A 25,558-nucleotide genomic window follows, 5' to 3' on the forward strand; every position below is an offset into this window, starting at 1 on the left:
TCTCTCAGGAAAAAATATAGACACATGAGAGTTTTCAATTAAATTGAACTCGTGTAAGAATATTCAAATCAGTTAAGTGTAAAAATCCTGCATTAAATACATGCTGCATGCATAACTGCTTATGTTTTGCACTTTAGATGTAAACTGTTCTCAGTTATCTAGATCATTACAGAATGCCAGGTTAGTCGAACGGACATGTTTGTTGGATGCTTAACATGTTTTGATGTTCATCCATGCGGTTCAATCTGTCCTAAAAATGCAACAGAGCAACACAAAAGTATATCTTGAGCAAATGTTGAGTTTTCTAGCAAAGTGAACTTGTAAATCGCCTCGTGCATGATCAAAGACCACTGTGCTGAGTGTGTGAATGCGTTAAAGAACTGTCTGTCACCTTAAAGGTCTTGAATGGGACAGCAGAATACTGTAATCACCTGACAAATCTCACACATACACACCGAACGAGTCGTTGCATGCTTCCCTCATGCATCCGTACGTTCCCTCCCCCTCACGCCGTTTAAATAATAAAGCTTTATTTGCATTTCTAAAGCTGTTGATAGAAGCAACCCCCATTGGAGAAATCTTAAATCTGACCCGAGCATACCTGTACTCCTCACCGAGAGGTTTTTATGTGTGTGCATGTTTATGCATGTTAGATAAGCAAGCATGCATATTGAGGGATAAGACCAGTCGAGAGAGAGGAAGAGAGAGATGGTTCTGCCCTGGTGAGAAAAGAGACACTTCAGACTTCATGGCAGGAAATAAAGCCCAATTCACACATGAAAGACAGAACAGGACATTTACTTCCAGAAATGAGCAGATTGTAAAACCAGCTGCTTAGATCCTGAACATGTTTGCAGCTGTTTTTATTCAGGAGAAAATGCTGAATAATGACATTATTAGAAAATGTTTCTCAACTTCAGAAAATGTTGAGTAACACATTTTTTCTCAAGTTTAAGATTCTTAAGAGTCTTTCGTCATTTGGCATTCCACTTCCTCCCGTGGTACAAGTACCATTCAAAATGAGATCTTAAGAATGTTGAGATGTTTTATTGCCGAAGGATAGAAACGTTAAATACTTATTTACATACAATTGCACATTTCAAAAAACAAAGAAAAGTATTTAAGAGTAATATAAAACATATTGTGGAAATAAGGGTAAAACAAGAGGTCAAATAAGAATACTGTCATATTTCTGTTATGTTAAAATCCAGTAAAACATTGATATTTTCTTTCAGCGGAGGTGCCAGTTTTCCCCACATTTTTCTTACAAATTTGATGGTTTTAGACCGTATTTCATAAATAGACTGCAGAAATCCTGAAAACCCAGAACGTTTCTGGCAGCTTGGGTATCAGAAATATACAGTAAAATGTTTTCATGTTTTTCTTGTAATTTTGCCATCTTTTTGTAATTTAATAGTTTTCGACTGTATTTCAAAACGAAAATCTGTAAATAACAGATAAAAAGCCGTTATATTACAGCTTTTGGCAATCAAATGAATCAGTAAAAAATAACAGTAAACTTACATTTTTTTACAGTGTATGTATATTTCGCGCATGATGCTACAAAGTGCATATCTTTTGTTACTTCATGCAGTCTGTCTTTTCTTGGACACACACTTCTGAAACCATCCTAGACTCTTATCTTATCAACAACACGAGGTTGTTGTGTGTTTATTTGTGTGTTTGTTTGTGTGTATATAAAGATCTCAGCAAGATCTTAACAGTGCACCTATTTCTGGAATTTAACAACAAGGTTTCTTCTTGTCTCTTATTTCGTTCATCTCACTTATCTGACATTGAGGTTCAAACCTTGAAACATTTGGTATGTTTGTCATTTGGCAGTGTGTTTGTCAAAGCTGTGTGTGTGTGTGTTTCTCAGCTGTTCGCTGTATTATTTTCTCCTAGTCTCCGACAACTGTCCAGACCTCACCCCTGGGCTCAGCCTTCACTCGCTGTCCAAAACAGACTTCTTAAACACTCGCAGAGAATTCATGTACCCTCCGTGTCTCTTATATTACAATTACATTTTTGGCAGATGCTTTTATCCAAAGTGACTTACATTCACTTTTAATGCGTTTGCCAGATGCTTTTATCCAAAGCAACTTACATTGCATTGTACTATACATTGTATCTGAGTATGTCCAATCCACTGGGATCATGGAACCCATGACCTTGGCATTGCTAGTGCCATGCTCTAACCACTGGGCCACAGCTTTAAATGAATTCAAGGTATACAATTTATCAGTATGTCTACATTGTAAATTACATTAGATGTAAAAGCATCGTGCGACTGTACATATAAACCTCCGTATGCTCATTTAAAGGAACAGTTAGCACAAAAATGAAAATTCCTTCATCATTTACTCACCCTGCTGTCATTTCAAACCTGCATCACTTTCTTTCCTCTGCAGAACACATAAGAAGATATTTTGAAGAATGTGAACGCCTTTTTTGTTCTGCCGAAGAAATAAACTCATACAGGTTTGAACTGACTATTTTTGGGTGAACTATCCCTTTAACAAGGTGGTCCCCTCTACACTATTGACTGCGTCCCTGAGACAATCTTCTTCACTCAGCATCATCTAAAATACCTCACAGCATTCCTCTCATAACATACCATCATGTCTTCCACTCTCTCTCTCCTTGACCTCTCGCTCGCTCCTCCAGCATCTATCTTTACTCTCTCTTTCTCGACGGCGGAAGAGAGGAGCCAGGAGTGTGTTGAGCGTATAACGTTTCACTCGGAGCCCATCAATGACAGGAAAATATGAGTACACTCTCTCTCGCTCATCCAAATACAGCGGGGCTGTGTGTATCGTTCTTTAAGTACGTGCATGCTGTGCATTAGTCAGGAGTGTGTGTATGTACGCTGAAAACAGACGAGGCCTCTTTAATATCTCAATTATATCTCCTAGACATCAGTGAGATTAAATAAAGAGAAAATGGAAACCTATGCTCAAGTCTCTGCATCTCAAATATTTCTCCAGAGAAAAAGAGCCAGAAGCTTAAAAATCTCTCCATTAGTCTTACAGAGACATCTCTTATTTTTTTCCAACCACTTTTAGGAGAAACATCTGAGATAAATGAAACACAGCGGAGAACTCCATCGAATCTCTATGAAAACGCAACATTTGAGCAACCACATTTCCCTCCTGGATGATACCAAGAGAAACACTTGGGATGTTAAAGAGATCTTATTTGCACTGTATGTGTGTGTGAATAGATTTGTGTGTTGCTGCCAGTCTGGTCAAACTGTGTCTTTGTTGTTTACGTGTGTGTGTGTGCGTGTGCCGTGTGTGTGTGTGTGTGTGAAAGCGTACATGCATTAGAATCACTTGGAGCAGACAGCTGTTGAAGTGAAATGCAAACCCTGCTAAACGCTAATGTGTTTAATGGTTAAAGGCAGCACATGCACGCCAAGGCGGTTCAGCCAGCTGACCGTCTCCTAAACATGACACTACATCCCCCAAACACACACACACCCTGTCAGAGCCTGACTGGAATCTTGAGGTGAAAGGAGGAGAAACTCGACCCCAGGCGAACCGCTTCACAAGGATTTGCAGCTAAACCAATGAAAACACGCATGTGACCGAACTGATGCTGTGCTCAAAGTGAACTGTTAACACTTGTATTGCGTATGAGATAGTCTTTTTTGCATTATAATGTGAAGAATAAGTAGAAGCAAATAAATGATTTTGAAATCATTTACATTTAGTAATTTAGCAGATTTTATCCAAAGCGACTTACAGAGAATACAAGGAGCAATAAAGCGGTTCAATACACTGTAAAACTTTACTGTAATTCTGCAGCAGTTTTGCCAGTAACTTACTGTAGATTTGATTACTGTACTCAATATTTTCCATTAGCACTGTTTATAATTTGAGTTTAATCAGAATTAAAATACTTTAACTATTGATATTCCAAATGAGCAAGAGGGGACTGGTCTCATGACTGGCATTACACTGCAAAAAATGAAATTATCTCTGAGCTTTTTTGTTTTGTTTTCTAGCAAAAATATTGAAAACTTCATGAATACATTTACATATTAAGAAAGGTAACCAACGATATTTAGTCTTGTTTAATGAAAGAAAATACAAGAACTGGGTAAGTTTATGTTTAAAACCAAATCTACAGTAAGTTACTGGCAAACCTGCTGCAAATCTACAGCAAAGTTTTACACTGTGCAAATGATTTATCGAAATCGTATGTATTAAAAGTTTCGCGCACAGTACAAAACACATTTATGATATGAAAACTAACAGAGCAGCGAGAAAAGTCTATTGTGGCACAAAATATTGCAATAAAAAACAGAAATAGTGTCATAGAGCTGTTTTTTTACAAAATGACATATGAGCAATCCTATTGGTTGAGCTGCCAACACATGACCTGCATCAATATATACATTTTTATTTTTCAGCTTAAAGAAGTTTTCTCTTCGGACTTGGTTTCTAAATTCCTTTTTATGTTAATATTTATGTTAAAATCTGTGACCTATAGTTTTAACAATAAAGGTGCTAGAAAGGTCCTTCACAGCGATGCTATAGATAGTAGAACCATTTTTGGTCACACCAAGAAACATTGAGCCAAAGGTTCTTTGAAGATCCATCTCTCTTCTTAAAAGCTTTTTTCGCCAAATTTTGTGAAACAGAAAGGTTCTTCAGATGGTAAAGGTTCTTTATGGAGCCAAAAGGTTCTTCTATGGCATTGAAGTGTTGATGTTGAATTGTTGTAAAATAGTTTTTAAATTTCTTGTTCAATATTGAGCTCATGAACCCAGTATCAGTTTTGTATTGAATCATGAGCTGAATATTGTTATTATATGCCTGCACCGATATGCAAACATATTTGATCCATCTCATGCCAACTGACCAATCACAATCCAGAAATGCTTTGTGTGTGTGTGTGAGGCAGTGACACTGACCTTTTGCATTGTAGTTTGAAGGAGGAGCGCGTGTGTGAGTACTTTAGGGTGAAGTTGGTTCTCATGGTCCAATGTCCCGTGAGACACTGTGACAGATGTGACGTCTGCTCACTCGAGTTCTATCGCTACTGCTGCTACAACAATGCTATCATCATCGTCCCGTTGTTTTTTTTTCCTAAAACAAAAGGAGATTGGAGAGCAAATGGAAACTTTTGCAAAAGTCTCTCCTGCTATTTCTTCTGAGAAAGAATATCCAGAAATTTCACAAGTGGCTAGTTTGTTGTTTAGAAGGGATAAAAATTACTCAAATTGAGCTTGGATTTGTCAAGTCTGCAAACAGAAGTCATAATTATTAAAGATCTTAATATGAACTCTATATCACCTTTATAATCACTTATAAAGCCTTAAAGGGTTTAGCCCCTACATACCTAGCAGAGCTTCTACAAGCCATCACACTACAAGCCATCACGCTCTCTAAGATCTCAAAACTCACGACTTTTGATAACACCTAGAACTAAATCCACCAAAGGGGGGGTCGAGCTTTCTCATAAGTATCACCTAAACTCTGGAATAACCTTCCTGATACTATTCCAGGATCAGACACACTCGCCCAATTTAAATCTAGATTAAAGACGCATCTTTTCAGCCAAGCATTCACTTCATGCAAAATAAACCACCGGGAGATGCTGACATTAGATATTATTTACTAGGTCTTTTATAACAAGTTAAACTATTCAAGTACTGTGTTTTACCCTTTTTTTGTGTTTTTCGTTTTTCAAAGCTGCTTTGGAACAATGCGAATTGTGAAAAGCGCTATATAAATAAAATTGAATTGAATTGAACTCAAACATTTATCATCAAACTTTTCCAAATCCAGAGAATTTAACCTCTACAATCTACATTCATTTAAACATCCAGACTCTTTATGGACTACGACAAAAAACACAACTCAGAAAACTCTGAAAGAGCAAACACACAAAGTTTATGTTTCTCGCGCAGCGTGCGTTTAAAGGTCGTTTGAAACTACACACTGACAAATGTTGTGGGTGTGTGTTTGTAGGCGTGAATGATGATGTTAAACTGTGTAGCCTGAGGTGCTCTGTGTGATGCGTACAGGTTCGGGCCTGAGGCCGTCACACTCTAGATAATGACACGCTACAGCTAATATCGTCCAATCAGAAAACAGCTCTACAGGATGAAGAGATTAGGATCACTGAAGGTTCTCACCGTGGATCTGCAGCAAGAATAATACAAAACAGAGTTACGTGCCACAAACTGCCCACGATTGCCGATCCCGTTGAGTCATTTAGGATTAATATGATTCTGTTGTTTTGTTTAACATTCATCACCTTTTATTGTTTAATTGTGAAGTTAAGGGTTTCTAGGACTGGATGTAGCTTGAGGGGATCTTTTCCGCTCTGTTTGCTGGCAGGATTTTACAAAGGAAGATTGTGTCTAGAAAACAAGTTTTTTGTTTGTATTTTATTCATGGTTTGACTACTTTAAAATCTTTTAAAAAATATGTTAAGTATATGTTAAATCATTCATCGCATGTCCAGGAATAAAAAAACTGCTCATTGCCTTGAGCAAATGTTTTATAACTTGTGTCACCGTTATAACACCACTTGTTGTGTAACACAATTTCACAATTTTTGAAAACAAAATTTAAGGCAAGCTGAAGAAAAGTTTTATATATCCCCCCACATGCACACGCACACAGCTATATGTTTATTGAAAGGTTAAAAACTTTAGAGGACTTTAACTGAGAAAAACCGAGAGACAGTTAATGTTTTGAGAGATAATTATTTACCACTTATACACGCAAACATTTCTGCACACACACATCTTCATGCTGTTCACACGCCTCCCTGTCTCGACCTCTTGCTCAGACCTGTCGACCGAAACTGCCTCACAGTGTGTTTGTGTGCGCGCGTGTGTGTGTGTGTGTGTGTGTGTTTGTAATCCACACTGCTGGCAGGTAAATTGATTTTCCCACTTTCTCAATCTCATCTTTTATTTCCAAGCGGAAACACCTTTACATCTCTAATACCCATAAAAAAGAAATAATTCACACGCACACACACCTAAACACTGTATGCTGTAAACACTTTAATTTTAAAAGGCACACGATCCACAAAAATACCTGACAAATTACTTTCTATTAAATTACACGGTAATTAGATTAACAACACGTTCCACTTTTTATTGTGACTATTATGCAGCTAGAATGTCATTTATGATTACGTGTGAATGTCACTGCGCTGTTTAACACATCAAAGCAAAGTGTCATCTGCAAACAAATGATGCTGAAGTATTTCTCACGACTGACTTTGCATCACGTCTGAAGAACTCCTTCATTGTTTTGATTCTCTTTGAATAAATGTAAAAGAACTCTAAATAATGAAGATAAAATGGATAAAGTCAGAAAGTTGGACTTCATAACATAATGTGAAATTCCTGCATTGCTTAACTTATCTTTGGGCCTAGTATTTGAAACGGCCGAATGAATGTAAATAAATGTTTTGAGATTCAGGACAGATGTGAAGTTATCCTAACTTAAGATGTTATTTACAAGAGCTTTTTATAGAGACTGTGAACTCATATGCTTCAGATAAGATGCAGCTTTTTCTTGAAAAATGTAAATTTTAAGTAACAAAATGTCAATTAGCAATATGTTTTCCGGCCACTGAACATGTTCTATTACTTTTATCTAAATATATTTATTTCTGTCACTTATTTGTATTACATCTTTGCAAAATGCTATGCTTTAAACGTGTGCATGTGCTCTGTTGAAATAAATGCTGCTTGCGTTTATGTTTTGTTACATTCAGACACTTTCAAAGTCCAAATATTTCTGTTTGTAAGCAGACACAACTATATAAACGAGAAAGAAAACACATGGCAAACAAACTAAACTTGTAAATGCACATTTTAAATATTTTTGCAACCCGATAACCGATAATTGTATTTATGTGTTTGGAAAGAAGCCTCCTGCACAGAGAGAACACAATGACCTTAAATGGCGCCCCCTGTTGTCTGATCTACAACACGACACATATCCTTCCATCTCATATGTGTGTTAGAAAGCAACACTGCACAGGTTTAAATAATCCCTGATGCCTACTGATGGAACATGTCAACTTTTACACCATTGCACAACATTCCTCAAACACAGTAACCTCACAATTAAAAGCAGATTCCCCTCAATTTTCTAGTATTAAGTGCTGTGTTCAGATCAAAATATTACAGATAAATCTGAAACATCAAGAGATTAAATGACTGTAAGAGCTGGTGAAAAGTTCAACATTTTGAAGACATCAATGTTGATTCTACAACCTGATCCAGAGCGGCTGTGTTTGATGTAATCGACATTTTGTCACATAGTTAAACTTTGTTGAGTTCTGGCGTGTCTGACGTAAACCTGGAGAGGCGGGATTGTGTGGGCGGAGCATCAGGAACGTGAGCCAGCGGATCCGGACGAATCAGAAACCTGCAGAACACATTGAGTAATCCGATTTTGTTTGAGGTTTTACAAATATTTTAAAACTCTGTTAGTGTGATTTTTGAGACGGTTATGTTCATGTGTTTGTATGAGAAACATTTTGTGTACATGTGTGCGTTACGCAAGGGATGATCCAGACGGCTAGCCGTGCATTTAAGGATTGACCAAGAACCACCCGACGCGATGCCAAGTTTTTGATGTTTACAGTGTCATTTTTGATCAGACTGGGGTAAATGACAAAATTACTTTTGTCATTGTGTGTGTGTGTTCAGTGTATTCTACATACACAACATCGTTGAGCTGTAGCAGCGTGTCAGGGGCGGGGTTTATGAGCACATATGAAATGGAGTTCTGCTGGTCATTCAGCTCATCTGCAACACAGATTGGTGGATACACCTGTCACTCAAAGAATACCTTCAAGGTACTGTAACAAATGACCGGAAACAAAAAGTCCCCCTTTAAGGTACATGAAAGTATACCGTAGTACTTACCTTCCAAATAGCCTAAGTTTACTCTGTTCATAACATCACTGGCTGTTAGATTTGTGACATCTTCTGAAGCATGAATGAGAGATAAATTTACATTCGGAAGAAGCACCTTTCAAATGAGGCATTCAATCACTTAAAATCACTGTCAAATTTGATCAAATAAAACATCAACACAACAAAACTGATTCTAAACATATAGGTAATGTGCCATGTGGTCAGAGTTTACTGTATGCGGCTGTGTGCAGCCCCAGGTGTTGCATGCGATTCCTGACGAGTTCGGTAAGCTCCTCCCTCTCTGAGCGGCGATACACGCCCATGCGCTGCTGGATGGAGCTGAGGGAGGAGTCGCTCCTCTTCACGCTCCGCCTACTGAGACGCCTAGTCCAGTGCATGCTCTTCTTTCTCAGGAGCGGGTGCTCTGATTGGTCACTGCTAGACGAACACCGGGTGAGGACCTTTGACTCCTCCCCCTTCTCTCTGGTGTCGTTTAAACCTTCGGTGCTGACCGAGCCCTGAAACTGGAGGTAACCGTAGGAACACATCACACAGAGGAACATGTTAATGGTGTTACCATGGCAACAACAGGAAAGACTCTTAGATTGGCAAAGAATAAACTGCGTTTAGTGTACCTCGGGTGGAGAGTGGGCCTCTGTGCGGTAGATTCCGATGGGAATCTCTGAGCTAGATGAACAGAACTTCTGGAATAATCTTCCGTATGTACGGATCCAGAGGTCGGCTTCACAAACACGCATCTATACACGCAGGAATATATTAACAAACACGCATATTCAAAGATTGGCCTATACACTGATCGCACACACATCTGGTGAAAGATGTACTGGTATAAACACACACAGTAAGCACACACACATATACATATACACACGCGAAGACACGCGCACATATCTGCACAAAGATGTACTGGTATAGACACACACACAAGCACACACACACACACGCATGTACAGATAGATGTACTGGTATAAACACACACACAAGCACACACACATATACATACACACACGTGAAGACACGCGCACATATCTGCACAAAGATGTACTGGTATAGACACACACACGCATGTACAGATAGATGTACTGGTATAAACACACACACAAGCACACACACACATATACATACACACACGCGAAGACACGCGCACATATCTGCACAAAGATGTACTGGTATAGACACACACACAAGCACACACACGCATATACAGATAGATGTACTGGTATAGACACACACACAAGCACACACACGCATGTACAGATAGATGTACTGGTATAAACACACACACAAGCACACACACACACACACGCATGTACAGATAGATGTACTGGTATAAACACACACACACACACAAGCACACACACACACGCATGTGCAGATAGATGTACTGGTATAAACACACACACACACAAGCACACACACACACACACACGCATGTACAGATAGATGTACTGGTATAAACACACACACAAGCACACACACACATATACATACACACACGCGAAGACACGCGCACATATCTGCACAAAGATGTACTGGTATAGACACACACACAAGCACACACGCATATACAGATAGATGTACTGGTATAGACACACACACAAGCACACACACGCATGTACAGATAGATGTACTGGTATAAACACACACACACGCATGTACAGATAGATGTACTGGTATAAACACACACACACACACAAGCACACACACACACGCATGTGCAGATAGATGTACTGGTATAAACACACACACACACAAGCACACACACACACACACACACATCTGCACAAAGATGTACTGGTATAAACACACACACAAGCACACACACACACACACACACACACACATCTGCACAAAGATATACTTGTATAAACACACACACAAGCACACACACACATCTGCACAAAGATATACTTGTATAAACACACACACAAGCACACACACACACACACACACACACACATCTGCACAAAGATATACTTGTATAAACACACACACAAGCACACACACACACACACACACACACACATCTGCACAAAGATATACTTGTATAAACACACACACAAGCACACACACACACACACACACATCTGCACAAAGATGTACTGGTATAAACACACCCACATACACTCACTCGCACGCGTGCACACACACACACACACACACGCACACACACACACACACGCACTCACACACAAACACACACACACATATATACACACATTTACACACAAACAAACATTTACACACATATACACGTATACACACATCATACACAAAGATGTACTGCTATAAACACACACACGGGCACATACACAAACACACACACGCACACATTTACACACATACACAAGCACACCCACACACTAACACCCACACATATACACAGATATAAATACACACACACACATGCACACATCTTCACAAAGATATACTGGTATAAACAAACACAAGCACACACACACACATACATCTACACAAAGATATACTGGTATAAACAAACACATATATGTACACATCTGCACAGAGAAGTAATGTATAAACACTCAGACAAGCACACACACGCAGTGTGTTGTACTCACAGCACACAGGTATCCTGATCCAGGTGTGGTGTCCAGTCCGAGCAGAAGTCTGGCTATTGGGATCATGTAGTCCTTCACAAAACACTTACACACAAAACAACCCAAAAATAAATTTCTCAAATTAACTGTATGCATTAATCAATCGAACATCTTCATTAATAACAGAAGAGATTAGTTTACGCACACTAGAGGGCGCCATGGCTGAGATCAGAAGTCTTCTAAACGTCTATCTTTGTCAGGACACACAAACACACATATTGTACCTGATACAGAAGTGTGTCCAGCATACTGATACTGAACACTCGACCGGCGGCGAATGGAAGACGGAACATGAAGGCGAGATTTGAACCTTTGTCACGTTCCTTCTGTCGATCAAACACACAGAAACACATTATACACTCCATCTCAATGAGGACACGGATTACAGACTCAACTCCTCACCTTCTCCAGTTTAGACAGAGCGAGGGAGTAACAATCCTTGGCTCTGAACTGCATGAATCTCATGTTTGAAGGGTGAGTCAGTTCTGTGATTATACTCAGACTCGGAAACAACCTAAAAATATATAATAGTTCAAATAATGCATTATTATAAATAAAACAGTGGCTTTCAATCTGTTCGCTATGTTATTCTGGCAACACTTTACATTAAGGTACCCTTTATAAAGCAAATTCCCCTTTTTATTCATAACTGCTTTATAATGCATTTGTAAATTACTTATTAATTATTTATTAGCACATTTATAAATGCCTCATAAAGGGTACCTTAATGTAAAGTGTTACCGTTATTCTTAAAAGGAAATGCAAAATTAATTAAAACAAACATTCAATGTAAAACTTTCATTTTTCATTTCATGTCAGAACTGGTGATATATTGTTAGAAGTACTTTTGTGTGTCTCTACAACATAATTCTCATTCTCACTGCTTTTTGTGAAATTCATACAATAACAATGATTTTGCCTCTAATGATTTGACCAATGAAATCTCAGATTTCAGAATTGTCATGTTTCTAACGCTAATCTCCGGTCTGAGGCTTCAGTCTCACCTGAACATGGTCTGCACATTGACGATGGTTTTGGCATCAGCCATGTAGTCTTCTTCTGCGCTCATCGTGCTCTCCTTATCCACCACCACCAGATTATCAGCGTACAGAACGCCACACTGTAACAGACTGTCCAAACTGACACACACAAACCCTCCAATCAGATCGCTCGCAGACAGAGCATGTGTCTGAATGGACTGTGAAGGACAGAACACTTTTGTCTGGTCTTACTTGTCAATGGTGCCACCCATATAGTACACCATAGGGAAGCAGGATATGGCCTCCAGGAAGTGATCATCGGGTCTGCAGGATGTAGGAAGTTGAAATGTTCATGGAGTCAATGCAAGGGCGTGGTTAAGTTCTATAATGTGTGTGTTGTGATCTTACAGGTTGTCTAACAGCAGCACTATGGGGTTGAGTTCTCGGCGGGGTCTGTAATAGGCTCTTAAAGGCACTATGAAGTTGTACAGGCCGTTTCCTGCAGTTTCGGCTGAAACAATGATGAGTTTGTTTTTGAAGCCGTATGCTTTTGCGTCCTCAAAGCTGACATGCTCACAGCCCTATGACAACAAGAAATACACAAATATTGGACAAAGGGTCATATTAAAGGCTGGGAATTGTAGTTCTGGACGGATGATGTGTCACCTGGTCAAGCCGCAGGCAGCAGAATGGAGCTTTCTGCCGGAGCAGGTGACAGAGGGTTGGTGAACTCCCGATATAAGGAGAGTTTGGGGGATATCCTTTCACAAATCTGTGAGAAATCAAATCTACTTGAGATCTTCAAAATGCAAAAAGGTCTTGCACACCTTTTTCTTGAAAGAATTAAGGTAGTGATATTTATAATATTGTGAATTTCTTTTTAGATTATTCTTCAGATGCGGACTCGAGATTCAAATTCAATATTAAATAAAAAAAACAGGACTGTTCTTTTTGGGGGGGATTAGGCTAAATTTGAAAGAGAGCAATGTTCTTGAAAGATTTGACTCACTCGTTGGCCGTTACGTCCTCATCCAGGTGTCCGGCCTCATCCTCTGATTGGTCACTGAGGAGGTCACATGGCAGTAAGGAGGCGGAGTCGGCGATCTCCAGCACCGGAGCTATGCTCGGGCGGCGACTTCCTACTTCGTTCTCTAAGGGTGGGGCCAGTTTGACGCCGCTCTTAGTGGGACTTGTGTTTTGAAAATCCAAGGCAACCGTTCCTGAAAAGAAACAAAACTGTCATGAACTGTGTAGGAGAACCCAAGTGCAGGCAGCAAAACGGGGATGAAGGGGTTAACAAACAGACTTTAATGATAACGGAAAACAAAGACCCACGAGGGGGTAACAAAACAGTAGACAATAACAAACACGATAAACTGAAACTCAACAAGAACTCAACTAAACTTAAGTCTCTTACAGGACAATGCTTCGAGGACAAAATACCAAAATATCTATAACGGGGTAACAAGTACAACGAACGAGCACAAGACAATAGACATGAGGGCATCTTATAGGAAAACTAACAAAGGAGATAACAATGGGCAGGTGTGGGTACTGAAACACTCAGGGAAGGTTAACGAGACAAAAGGGCGGGAAACACTGACGAGACACGAGACAGCACATGGCAAGTCAGAATCAAAACAAAGCCATGTCTTTCTCACACAAAACCTAAGGCTATGCCAATGATAGCGGAATCATGACAAAAACGTTGGTCACAAAGAATCGCTCTTAACTCGTGCTGTTTTCTATTTCTCGCTCACCCATGCTCGCAATAATGCTGTGAACAGGAAGACCAGACGGGCTGTTTAAAAAGTCACGGTGACCCCTCCCCTTTCCCTGATCTGCTTCCTGTCTGAAGATGAAGGCGGAGTTTTCCTCCTTGGTGATGTTGATGTAGTAACAGGTGTCGCTGGCAGCCATGATGTGCCGTGGTCCAGGGTTCAACAGTATGCTTTTGTTATCTTCTCTCTTTACACCGATCAGACACACACCATACCTACACACACGATAAATATACATTATGAGAAGTTTATTGAGAATTTGAGCTGTGCGTTTTAAGAGTAAACTTACTTTTTGTGAGCATGGAAGGCTGCGTAGGTGAAACTCTTGCCGTTGTATTCCATGAAGAACATACTGTCACCCAGACGGATGTGATACACCTCATTACCAGAACAGCGGCCGTACATCCTCTGCCACTGCTCTGGAGACTGCTGCCCCTCTCTACAAGAGGTTTTATAAAGATATCTGTGTTTTGTTTAATTTAAATCAATGTGGTACCATGGTGCAGATATATTGCGGTACTGTAAGAATGCCATATTCATATAACATCGTACTGCTATGGTACCACAACATAGTAATAAAACATTGTAATACTATGATATTTATACATATATATATAGTAGATAAAACAGGGTTGAGTTAAAACACAGTAGGCTGCCATACATAACAGTGACGTTATACAGCGTCTTGTATAGGAACATAAGAAAATAAACTAAAGGAATTGTGGGAGTTTTGACTCACTGGCCGCGAGATGTGTGAACCAGTAAAGTGATCAATGTAGAAGTGGCTGGACACAGACAGTTCAGAGCCAACATGGCGTATTTAAACTCTTCCTCACACACAACATGATCTACAGAGAGAAACAGAGACATAACCCCTGTTGAGAAAACCAGCATATGGTGGTTAGGTAGGTTTTGAAGCATGGTAGCTGGTATGTGCTGGTTTAAGCTGGTCATGTGCTGGTTTAAACTGGACATGAGCTGGTCATAAACTGGTCATGAGCTGGTCCTAAACTGGTCATGAGCTGGTTTAAAATGGTCATGAGCTGGTCATGTGCTGGTTTAAGATGGTAATGAGCTGGTCATGTGCTGGTTTAAGATGGTCATGAGCTAGTCATGTCCTGGTTTAAGATGGTCATGAGCTAGTCATGTCCTGGTTTAAGATGGTAATGAGCTGGTCATGTGCTGGTTTAAGATGGTAATGAGCTGGTCATGTGCTGGTTTAAGATGGTAATGAGCTGGTCATGTACTGGTTTAAGATGGTCATGAGCTGGTCCTAAACTGGTCATGTGCTGGTTTAAAATGGTCATGAGCTGGTCATGTGCTGGTTTAAGATGGTAATGAGCTGGTCATGTACTGGTTTAAGATGGTAATGAGCTGGTCATGTACTGGTTTAAGATGGTCATGAGCTGGTCATAAGATGGTCATTTGCTGGTTTAAGATGGTCATGAGCTGGTCCTAAACTGGTCATGTGCTGGTTTAAGACAGTAATGAGCTGATCATGTGCTGGTTTAAACTGGACATGAGCTGGTCATAAGATGGTCATTTGCTGGTTTAAGATGGTCATGTGCTGGTTTAAACGGGTCATGAGCTGGTCTTAAACTGGTCATGAGCTGGTTTAAAATGGTCATGAGCTGGTCCTAGGATCAGCTTAAACCAGCATATGCCCAACTTAAACCAGCAAATGACCCGTGTTGGGCAAGTTACTCGGAAAAATTAATTAATTACTAGTTACTAATTACATATTCAATAGTACAATTACATTACTGTATTACTGACTCTCTCCAAAGAGTATTTTATTACTTATTTCTAATTACTTTCTATATCCTATATCAACCTTGATTGGCTAAGTTATTCAAGGATAGACATGAAATGGCTCTTTAAATATATTTAAATAACTAATATTAAAGAACATGAAGTAGTATGCACATAATCAGTATAAAACAAGCACAAACCAGCTTTCATGCTTCAAAACCTACCTAACCAGCATATGCTGTTTTTTCAACAGGGACATCAGAGCCAAGATGGCCGATAGTTACAACAAAGCTATCCAACTCCTTAAAACAGAGTATGCTTAACACACGCGACAAAGAAGAAAGTATGAGAGGACGAAGGATGCAGAATGAATTAAACGTGTATAAACCATTTACTAAAATCATCCAAATCATTACCTGCAAATTTAACATGGAACTTGTTTTCAGGTTTGAGGATCTGGACGCAGAGAGGACAGTTCGGAGCGAAGTCCTTCACAGCCCAGGCTCTCAGAATGGTCTGATGATCCTGTCAATACATCAATGAATTAAATCAATAGACATTTATTGACATTTTCATAAAATAATAATCTTATCGTATTCAAAAACGAGTGGAGCATTACAAAATGTGAGATTTGAATGTGTGAATGTTTATCGACACATATGACTGTTCGACTCACTGCAGCCATGCGATCAGCTTCATTTCTGCTGCTCAGAATAAAACATGCTTCTGCATTGTCCATCCTGCAGGGTCAGAGAGAGACGGATCAACAACTCAGCAGACCAATCAGAGAAAACTCCGTCGCCTGAAAGATGTCGTGATTGGCCATCGAGGCCGTCACTCACTTGGCTCTGAGCAGGTCTTGGTTTTTGAGGGCGGAGCCCTGCAGGTAGATGACCCTTTGAGACCAGAGCGGAATCTGCAGGATCCTCCTCACCTGAACATCCACTTCACACGGACACAAGATCACCACATAATAATCCTACAATAGTAAAACACAACGAACATTACATGATAACAATGTTTCCTGAAAGAGAAGAGACACGGACAGACGTACTTGTGTGTGCGGGTGAGCGTAGAATTCATTGAGAAAGTCCATGAGCAGGTCGATTTTCAGCGTGCTCACACACAACACCACATGCCTCTCTGTCTGAGCCCGATGTCTGCTGTAGTTTCCTCCGGACTTCTGCCGTTCCATCCACAGATAAATCAATTCCTCAAACTACACACAGAAGATTTAATCAATAAAAAGGTTAATAAAATCTTAAAGGAAAGATGGAGGATATCTCAGGCAGATAAGTATCCAAAATCCAAATATTGTGTATCATAGAGTATGCGTGAGAAACACTAAGAGTAGTATGGGAGTATGCTCTTGTGAACGCAGCCGTAGTCATTGCGTGATTGTCATGGATTCCTCCCACCTGTAGAGGGAGCACAACCAGAGCTACACAGATCATCACCACCACCAGCAGCTGAGACGGCCAGATCTGTGGCGTCACATCGCCAAAGCCCACCGTAGAGAAGGTCACGATGCAAAAATACAAGGCGTTAAAGAGAGACAGACTCTTCTTACCGGCTCGCTCTAAATGCTGAATCCCACATGTGCTGCAAGAAAGAAAGACATTATAGGTTAAGGTTTTGGGTAAGTTTTTAATATCTTTATTTAAGTTCTATTCTCTATCTATCTGTCTGTCTGTCTGTCTGTCTGTCTGTCTGTCTGTCTGTCTGTCTGTCTGTCTGTCTGTCTGTCTGTCTGTCTGTCTGTCTGTCTACCTTATCCTTCACTTAAGGGTATTTTTTGAATAAAATATGTGCCATAATAGTGGCATATATAAAAATACAATATATGTACAAATATTGACCAAAATATTGGGAATATGAGAACCCTTACACCAGATTTATTTTAGTGTTTGGTTTTATTAATATTTTAAATAATATTCGTTTTCATGTTAATTTTACTTCAGTTTTTAGCTATATAGTTGTAATATTATAATTATATAGTTAATATATCTGTCCTTCAGGAAACTTTCATGTCCTAATTTGTTGTTTGCAGGAAATGGAATAAAAACACTGTACTTTTTAAATGATTAAATACTTTGTTTTCAAAGTTGACATGCCCGTTTTATTAGCTTTTGTTAAACTTTTTATTGGTTAAGATACTTGCAAAACCCAGTGACAAACATGAAGTGTGACTAATAATTATTAAATATGGCAAAAAATCTAAATGATAAAATATCTAGATACAAGGTTTCAGATGGACTGCAGTGGTATTATATTTATATTACTATTTGGGTTTAATATACTTTTGTTAGCAACCTCAACTTAAACTTATTCAGTCCTAAAACAAGATTTCAAATTTTCATATAGTTTTTCAAATAATACTTCATCCCAAGTTTGATTTGATTTCAATTAACAGAAATGTTTTAATAGTCATATTTAACAATACTAACTCTGCCTCTCACATAAGAATGACAGAGATGGTCTTACCCAGTAAAAACGAGACATAAGAGAGTGCAGATGAGAATGAGGACTTGGTTAAACATGGCGGAGTGTGTCCTCTGGATTGCCCTGTGTAGATCATTCTATCACACATACACACGCACACACGTCACTTGATGTTTCCATACATTGGAATGATGAATACAGGTCTAGGTTTATTTGGGAAGGTATTTACTCACTATCATACCCTCCAGAGCACACTTGGCCAGCCAGCAGTTGAGGAATACTGGTATAAATAGATTTCTGAGAGGAGGCCAGAAAATCTGACGTGTGAAAATCAAAGGTCAGATATCATAACCAACTGTGGTGACATGTGATGTTGATGTCATTCTGAAGATGCCCTTACCGTTATGATGAAAGGAACAGTGTTCAACATCTCCAACAGAAAGGACACCTGAAAAATCTGCTCCCATATATTACCCTGAACAAACACATTCAGACATAATACACTGTCTTTGAAAACCAGGCTAAAGTCTCAGTCTAATAATCAAATCAAAGTTTAATTTTAATCATGAATTCAAAGTTTGACATGGCCTTGCTCAGTCTGTATTAAAGATATCAGATTATATTTTCACATAATTTTCATTACATTATATTATATTTCACATGCACGGTCACATATTCTATACTCCATTTAATCTTAGTCAAGATTTAAGAAACACTTTTCAAGGCACTTGCCTTATAGCTGAGGTACGTAAGCAACATGGCCTCCATGAAACTGATGGATGCCACAATCACCTGAACAAACAGAAAATCATGAAGGCTGAAAAAACAATCCCATAGGAACCCTAAATATGAACAGAACAACACAGGCAAACCGTGACATGGTCACGAAATATAGAATCGATTAATTTGTGTTCACTGACACAAATTTCCCATTTTTTCATGTCACTCACTACGTTTTTTTCGTCTTACTCAGCAGGAATTCATGAATTTTAATACTGTTTGACATATCCTTTATAAGTATAAATATATATCAACACACTCATTTTACAAAGTGGGTCATTCGTGTGAATCCCTATACGATCTCATTCGTACGTTTTATTCTTATTTCACTTCGCCTTAGGTTTAAGGGCGAGGTTCGGACGGACCTTTATCGTCGCTCAGCCACCTTGTAAAATGCGTTTGTTTAGCTAGATTTGCCTTTGTGATTTCAGGCTTTGAGTAAGTAAGGGGAGCTGTGAAATATGTATGACTTCCTCTGGTATCAGGTTAGAAATAAACTTATAAACGCAAGTGCTATGTGTATCAAAAGTTGTTCTGACTCACACGGAAAAGACACTGATAATTCATGTCCACAAACACGAATAGATTATACATTTCGCGACAATGTCACTCACAAACTGCCTTGAGACTGGGTTGAACAGGAGCACGTTAATGAACTTATGGTTATAGATGTGTTTGATGGTGCACACGTTATTTCGTCCCTGTTTGAAAATACATGACTTAGTTTGAACGTTATTGTCTTTTAAATAAAAAACTACTAGCTTTTAAAGAACATGTTTTCCTGTAGCTCAGTGGTAAGAGCATTACGTTAACAATGCAAGGTTGTGGGTTCGATCCCAGGGGATTGAAGATACCTATGTAAAATGTATAGGATAATGCAATGTTAGTCGCTTTGGAGAAAAGCGTCTGCAAAATGTAAATGTAAACATGTTTTTTTTTTGTTTTGATTTACCTGAATGGCCCACACTGGTACTTTTCTATCTACCCAGAATATCAGCTCCCTGAGAGAGATCAAAGCACAAAATGAGATGAGCATGTGTGTGATAAACCTTCATACTTTCATTAGTGTAAATAACCAGTAGATGATGCTGGTTGTGTGTCTCACCAGTTGATGTCATTGGTCAGTGTGGTGCTGTTACAGTTGATGCTGTAGAGAGGAGAGGGGAGTTGATGTGTCTACAAATCTATGACAATATTTCACTGACTCGTAACATAAAGTCAGTTGTATAACAGCGGCAGAAATTAATCCAAAGCACATTCGCACAGACACACAATTCTGACCATGTATTGCGGAGTTGACCCGGGTTATCCGTCATTACTCGAATGATGTAGAGGACACATGTCAGAAGCTTCAGACAGAAGTTAAATATTCTGATCCTCAAACCTACATCACAAAAGTTCACACATCAGTGCATCGGGATGTCATAAAGTGTTAAAAAGAGGGTTAAAGATCACAATACATGTGACTTACTGGATCTTTGGTTTTTAATGAAGAAGAGTTTAAGTCTCTCTTTAAATGTGTTCTCATCCACATAAAACTCCACATGAACCCTGTAGAAACACAACTCACACATCTAGCAACCACAACCATTAGCAGTCATTACATCACGGTCGATAAACAAAAATAATGTATCAATATCTGAAATATGTCCAGTGGGCCGAAGTCTTTGGATATTTTAGAAACACATAAAATGACACGAATGTTGTTTTATTTAACAACATAAAAACGACAGCACTGGCAACTGCACACCATCACAATACAGGCAAAAAGACAAGCAGAGAGATCGAGGACTATGTTTATTTTATCATTAAAGCTTTACTGTAAATAGATAACCGAACAGCAGCTTTACACAATGTCAATAAAAATGCTTTCATTTCTATTTTTCACTGTAACTTTCACCCTCTCCGATCAGTGTCTCTTACTCTGTTGACATAGTTCAGCATTAATAGCAATTCTCTACATTACAATCTCAGACAGCCCCGGATTCTGTCAGTTCCCATGGAGACCACCAGTGTGATGCTTTTATTTGCCGTCATAAAGTAACAGAGAAAAACCCTGGCACATCACTTATCAATGTGCACGGAAAAACACGGTGTATATACTTTAATAAGGGCAATTCACAGTAAGGGACATTTACAAATATCATTTCAAGATCAAGATTCTCGATAAATGGTACATCTGGGTAATTCTTTTATTTATTTTTGCACCATTTTCGTTTGCAGCTTGTTTAAAAGACATATGGGTTATTATAGTTTACTAAAGCTAAACTAAAAAAAACTTTATTAAGAAAAATGCAATAAAACTAAAACTATAGATACTCTGCCCATAACAAGATAATGTACAAATTAAGATTTTGGTTACAAAATGAGATAACTATTTTTTATTATGTTATCATGCTTTTATTGTGTAAGTTAGCTGTATTTTATTAGATATTATGGCTTAAATCAAAACAAAACAATTGCAGTTTGATTGAGATTAATTGGAATGCACGATAAAAAAATATGTTTTGTACAATTTTAAAGTTTTCTCATTCTGGTACCAAACTCTTCAAATATTGTAAATAATATGAGGTTATTAAAAACTGCATTTCTAATAATTATACAAAGATTAAAACACATTTCTTAAATTAATCGTGGATAAAAATGCGTATCAGAAAACAGGACAATATCTATAACGTGGAAATTACTTTAATTATAAACAAACTATTAAGGAACTTTGCAAGTGCTTTAATAACTATAGCTCGAAACAACTATAACAACATTAAAGTGCATCACTTCATCTAACATTTTCAAGCTCTATTAAACCAGTTCTGCTTATGGCAAAATCAAAAGAATACATAGAACTTCAAGTTACTCTAACGTGTGAAACGTTCAAAACTGCAGACGTATCCTACCTTTGCCCAGCATCACTACCAAAAGAGTCCAGCCTCCAATTGACCAGAGCGGGGTTAACCCAGGACGGCACGGCATTCTTCTGCTCCATTCCGAAGAAAACAGAGGCTTTCTAGTCGAGGATACGTGGAGGTCTGGGCTGAGTGGATTGTTATGGAAGTACATCATCTACAGCGGCGAGGTTCAAAATAACCTGCCCACACAATCTCTCCACTGCAGGCATCGAGCGTGATGTTTACTAGTTACGCTGCATCACTCCCTGTTCTGTGTGCATGTGCATTCGAATCTCACCACACTCCATTTGTTGATTATCTTAACTAACACGACTATGTACATATATGAAGAATTATGAGTTGAGTGTTGTTGCTCATTGACAGACAAAACAGCTGTAGGATGCTGCAAAACGTTTGTTATTTAATGAATGAGTAAGCATAAACATAACCCCTTCCACCTATAATGGTTGCCATAGAAACATGCCTAAAGCCTTATGAAATATACAATGATGCTGTTGGTCTTTGTACGGGCTCATTTAAAGTCACACAGAAAGTGTCACGCAGGGTTATTGTTATGTGCTTGTTTACAAAAAGAGATTCGACAAAAGCAAGACGGTACACAAAACATTTAGGGAAAATTAGCAATTTTTACAGCTGCTTTTTTCTTTACATATTTGCATTGTCCGTCCTCTCACTCCTGTTCTCCAGCTATTTGAGATAATAACCTGCTCCAGAGGCTATTTCTGTCTAACTGGAGAGATGTGACCATGTGCCCACACACTCACAAGCAGACAGTTCCCTTTTCCCTTAACATTGAATGTTTTACTAGTATTATATAACTCAAAGTATTTTCCCTGAAGCTGATGCTATAGACTAGATTTGTACATGTGCAATTGAAGCCAAATGTAAAGGATGCTTGCAAGATGCTAATGCTGTCTTATTGGTTGCCGGGGGGATGCTGTGCAGTCGCTAAGGTGTTCTGGGAGGCTGCTAGAGCATTGACCGGTGGTTATGTTCTGAGTGGCAGCATCAAACGTCATTAAATCCTCTCAACACATCAGATGAGGTATTTTTCTCATCACAAAGAATGCCAACGTGTATAATAGTGAAGTGCATATCAATTTATGTCCGCCACATTTCATTTGTCAAGTTTTTCTAGAGCTGCCGATCATTTGGATGTGGTTCGTCAATTGCAAAGGTATGAAATAAAAATTACATAACATTCACAGCACCCGATATATACCTGTCATCGTTTAGAAATGTCTGGTCTCCTAGCAACAGGTCTTGGAAGCGGAAGTGGGTTTGAAGGGAGGGGACCACAGATGCAGATCCAGCGATGGTCTCGAGGTCTTGCACATTCAAGACCACCCCTCTGCCCCCGCGAGTCGAGCCACATCTTGGGGGTGAATAAGAACACAAATAGATATGAAAGAGACATTTAAAAAGCAAGTTTGTGTCTTCGGTGAGTCTTGGGTTGTGGTTCCATGTGTGGAGGGAAGTAAAGCAATATTGGAGAATTCAGAGAGGCTTCGTTACAGACCCCCACAAAAACCACCGTTACAAGTTAATTATAAACGTTTGTCTACTTTTTCTGCTGATTTAACTGTTAAAGAGACGTGCGCGCGCACTTTACCTCAGGCGCGTGCGTCCGTCATCGTATTCAAACGTGTGGTTCGTGTAGCACGCGTCGCGCTCCCGCATCTTTTCGCCCGGAGATCGTCTCGCGGACGCGAAGGTCACGGCAACGACGTCCTCCTCGCGCGCGAGAACTTCAGGCATTTATAAAGAAAAAGAATAAAGCACGAAAATATCCACCGTAACTTTCTAGGTTAAACTTGTGGCGCAAACGTATGACTCAGAAATCACAACAAAAATAAAATATCATTAATCGCTATCAAAGTTGTTCTCCAAAGTCTGTCAACTTCTACATCAACTTGCATTAACGCCGTGGCGTTTATAAATGCGCGTGCACAGCGCCGTACGCTGGAGAGCCTTGAACCGATTCTTATACGTGAATAATCTGTAATAATAAAACATCAAGAGTCTCTTTAGTAACCAAGGTTACATGTATTCACAGTAACATAGCAACAGAGTTTCAAGGATGTCTTGAAGGCAGACGCGACTTATGTTTACCTGTACTGCTTCATAACTAGCAAAAAGCAAAAGTACACATTGTTTTACATTTACCTTTATATACAATTTGCATATTTAAATGAATGTGCCATTTTGCCGAACTATTTCAACTGAACATTCCAGTAAGTACGAGAGCTGCCTGTACGCAGCAATGTTTATATTGTAAAGGTCCAGCTGTAATTGTTGGGATGATCTATGGATAGAAATGCAATATAATATACATAGCTATGCGTTTAGAGGTGTATTAAGGGCTCACACAATGAAGCGATCTGTTATTATTAGCCTAGAATGAGCTATTTTGTCAGCCCGTGGTGTTTGGAAAGGGAGGGGTGGAGTGAGCGGTTGGTTGCAATTCTCAACCTTGCCGCTAGAAATTACTGACTGTACCTTTAAGAAGCTGCAAAAAAGCGAATATAGAAGCTTAAAGCGGCCATAACGCAGACAGTTTCTGCATATCTCATGTTAATCTTGAGTACTTGCATAGTATCGTGTAGTTCTCAAATAATCCGAGTTTTTAGTTTGATCACATTTAGAAAAGACAGATAAAGCTGTACGAATATTTCCGAAAACATGTGACGAGTGTGGGGGGGGAGGAGGAGGCTGAACTAAAGCACGTGCGACACATTGACAAGAAAACTCAATCGATCTACACATCCAGCGTTATATCCACCGTTTATATAATGCAGCGAACAAACAAACACGGCGAACGTAGGGCTATCTCTACCTCCTGCACACAAGTGAAAGTGACTTTCCTTCTCTCGCTCTCCATGGTTGATGCGTGGGTGTGCTGAGGTGCTTTTTCCGGTTGAATTGTCCAATAAGGGACTAAGAAAAGTTGTTATCGAAAAGTGTATCGAGCACAGAAAACGTTGACCATGTCAAGCATGAGAAGACAACACGTTTAACATTGTAAATAAGTCAGAATGCATGAAACCACTTTAAAATACTTGAGGATAAAGTAAACATACTGCGCGTGTTGCCAGGGTTGATATTCTCCTGCAAAATAGGGCTATTTTGAAAAAGCAGTTGCGGGAAAAATGTGCGAGTTTTTTTATTAGATTTTGTATGATACGATGCATCCGAATTATATGTAACCTACCAGTGTATTGTACTAAGGACGGTGAGTGTCACGATGCACAATGAGAGAAATCACGCGAGAGTGTACAACAGTTGATTCTCCAGGATGCAGCGCTATTCAGTCGAGAACATTTCTCCTCGATTTCCGTGCGTGGCCTCGAACACATGGGATCTTTTTAAAGGG

General features: G+C 39.1%; 1 protein-coding gene across 2 annotated transcripts; it reads right to left on the reverse strand.

Moving 5' to 3' along the window:
• Positions 1 to 7,008: 7,008 nt before the first annotated feature.
• Positions 7,009 to 23,905, reverse strand: kcnt1a (potassium sodium-activated channel subfamily T member 1a). 2 transcript variants are annotated; one of them, XM_079487482.1, is made up of 31 exons: positions 23,798 to 23,905; positions 23,408 to 23,560; positions 20,751 to 20,830; positions 20,561 to 20,663; positions 20,385 to 20,426; positions 20,232 to 20,280; positions 19,232 to 19,291; positions 18,900 to 18,974; positions 18,733 to 18,816; positions 18,542 to 18,636; positions 17,476 to 17,659; positions 17,112 to 17,276; positions 16,900 to 17,036; positions 16,734 to 16,797; positions 16,474 to 16,582; positions 15,045 to 15,153; positions 14,595 to 14,744; positions 14,285 to 14,520; positions 13,534 to 13,744; positions 13,191 to 13,296; positions 12,933 to 13,105; positions 12,777 to 12,848; positions 12,549 to 12,683; positions 11,947 to 12,058; positions 11,769 to 11,870; positions 11,506 to 11,589; positions 9,541 to 9,663; positions 9,138 to 9,429; positions 8,915 to 8,977; positions 8,710 to 8,794; positions 7,009 to 8,411 (listed from the first exon to the last, which is right to left on the reverse strand). In XM_079487482.1, exons 1-31 carry the CDS (start codon positions 23,863 to 23,865, stop codon positions 8,306 to 8,308), a joined length of 3,627 nt encoding a protein of 1,208 aa, XP_079343608.1. In that variant the 5' UTR covers positions 23,866 to 23,905; the 3' UTR covers positions 7,009 to 8,305. The 2 variants fall into 2 exon arrangements, with proteins under 2 accessions (XP_079343608.1, XP_079343609.1); XM_079487483.1 differs by lacking the exons at positions 23,408 to 23,560; positions 23,798 to 23,905 and adding an exon at positions 22,174 to 22,346.
• Between the last annotated feature and the right edge of the window lie 1,653 nt (positions 23,906 to 25,558).

This window comes from Barbatula barbatula (genome assembly GCF_947034865.1).
Source record: "Barbatula barbatula genome assembly, chromosome: 22".
Taxonomy (NCBI): domain Eukaryota; kingdom Metazoa; phylum Chordata; class Actinopteri; order Cypriniformes; family Nemacheilidae; genus Barbatula; species Barbatula barbatula.

What these genes read in the sequence shown, in the direction of transcription:
- kcnt1a (XM_079487482.1), bottom strand. Translation starts at nt 23,865, where the DNA reads ATGCGGGAGCGCGACGCGTGCTACACGAACCACACGTTTGAATACGAT. An exon ending in GGTCAACTCCGCAATACATG is followed by an intron (nt 20,427 to 20,560) that starts GTCAGAATTGTG and finishes TCCTCTCTACAG; the next exon opens with CATCAACTGTAACAGCACCA. An exon ending in GTTCCATGTTAAATTTGCAG is followed by an intron (nt 15,154 to 16,473) that starts GTAATGATTTGG and finishes TTCTCTCTGTAG; the next exon opens with ATCATGTTGTGTGTGAGGAA.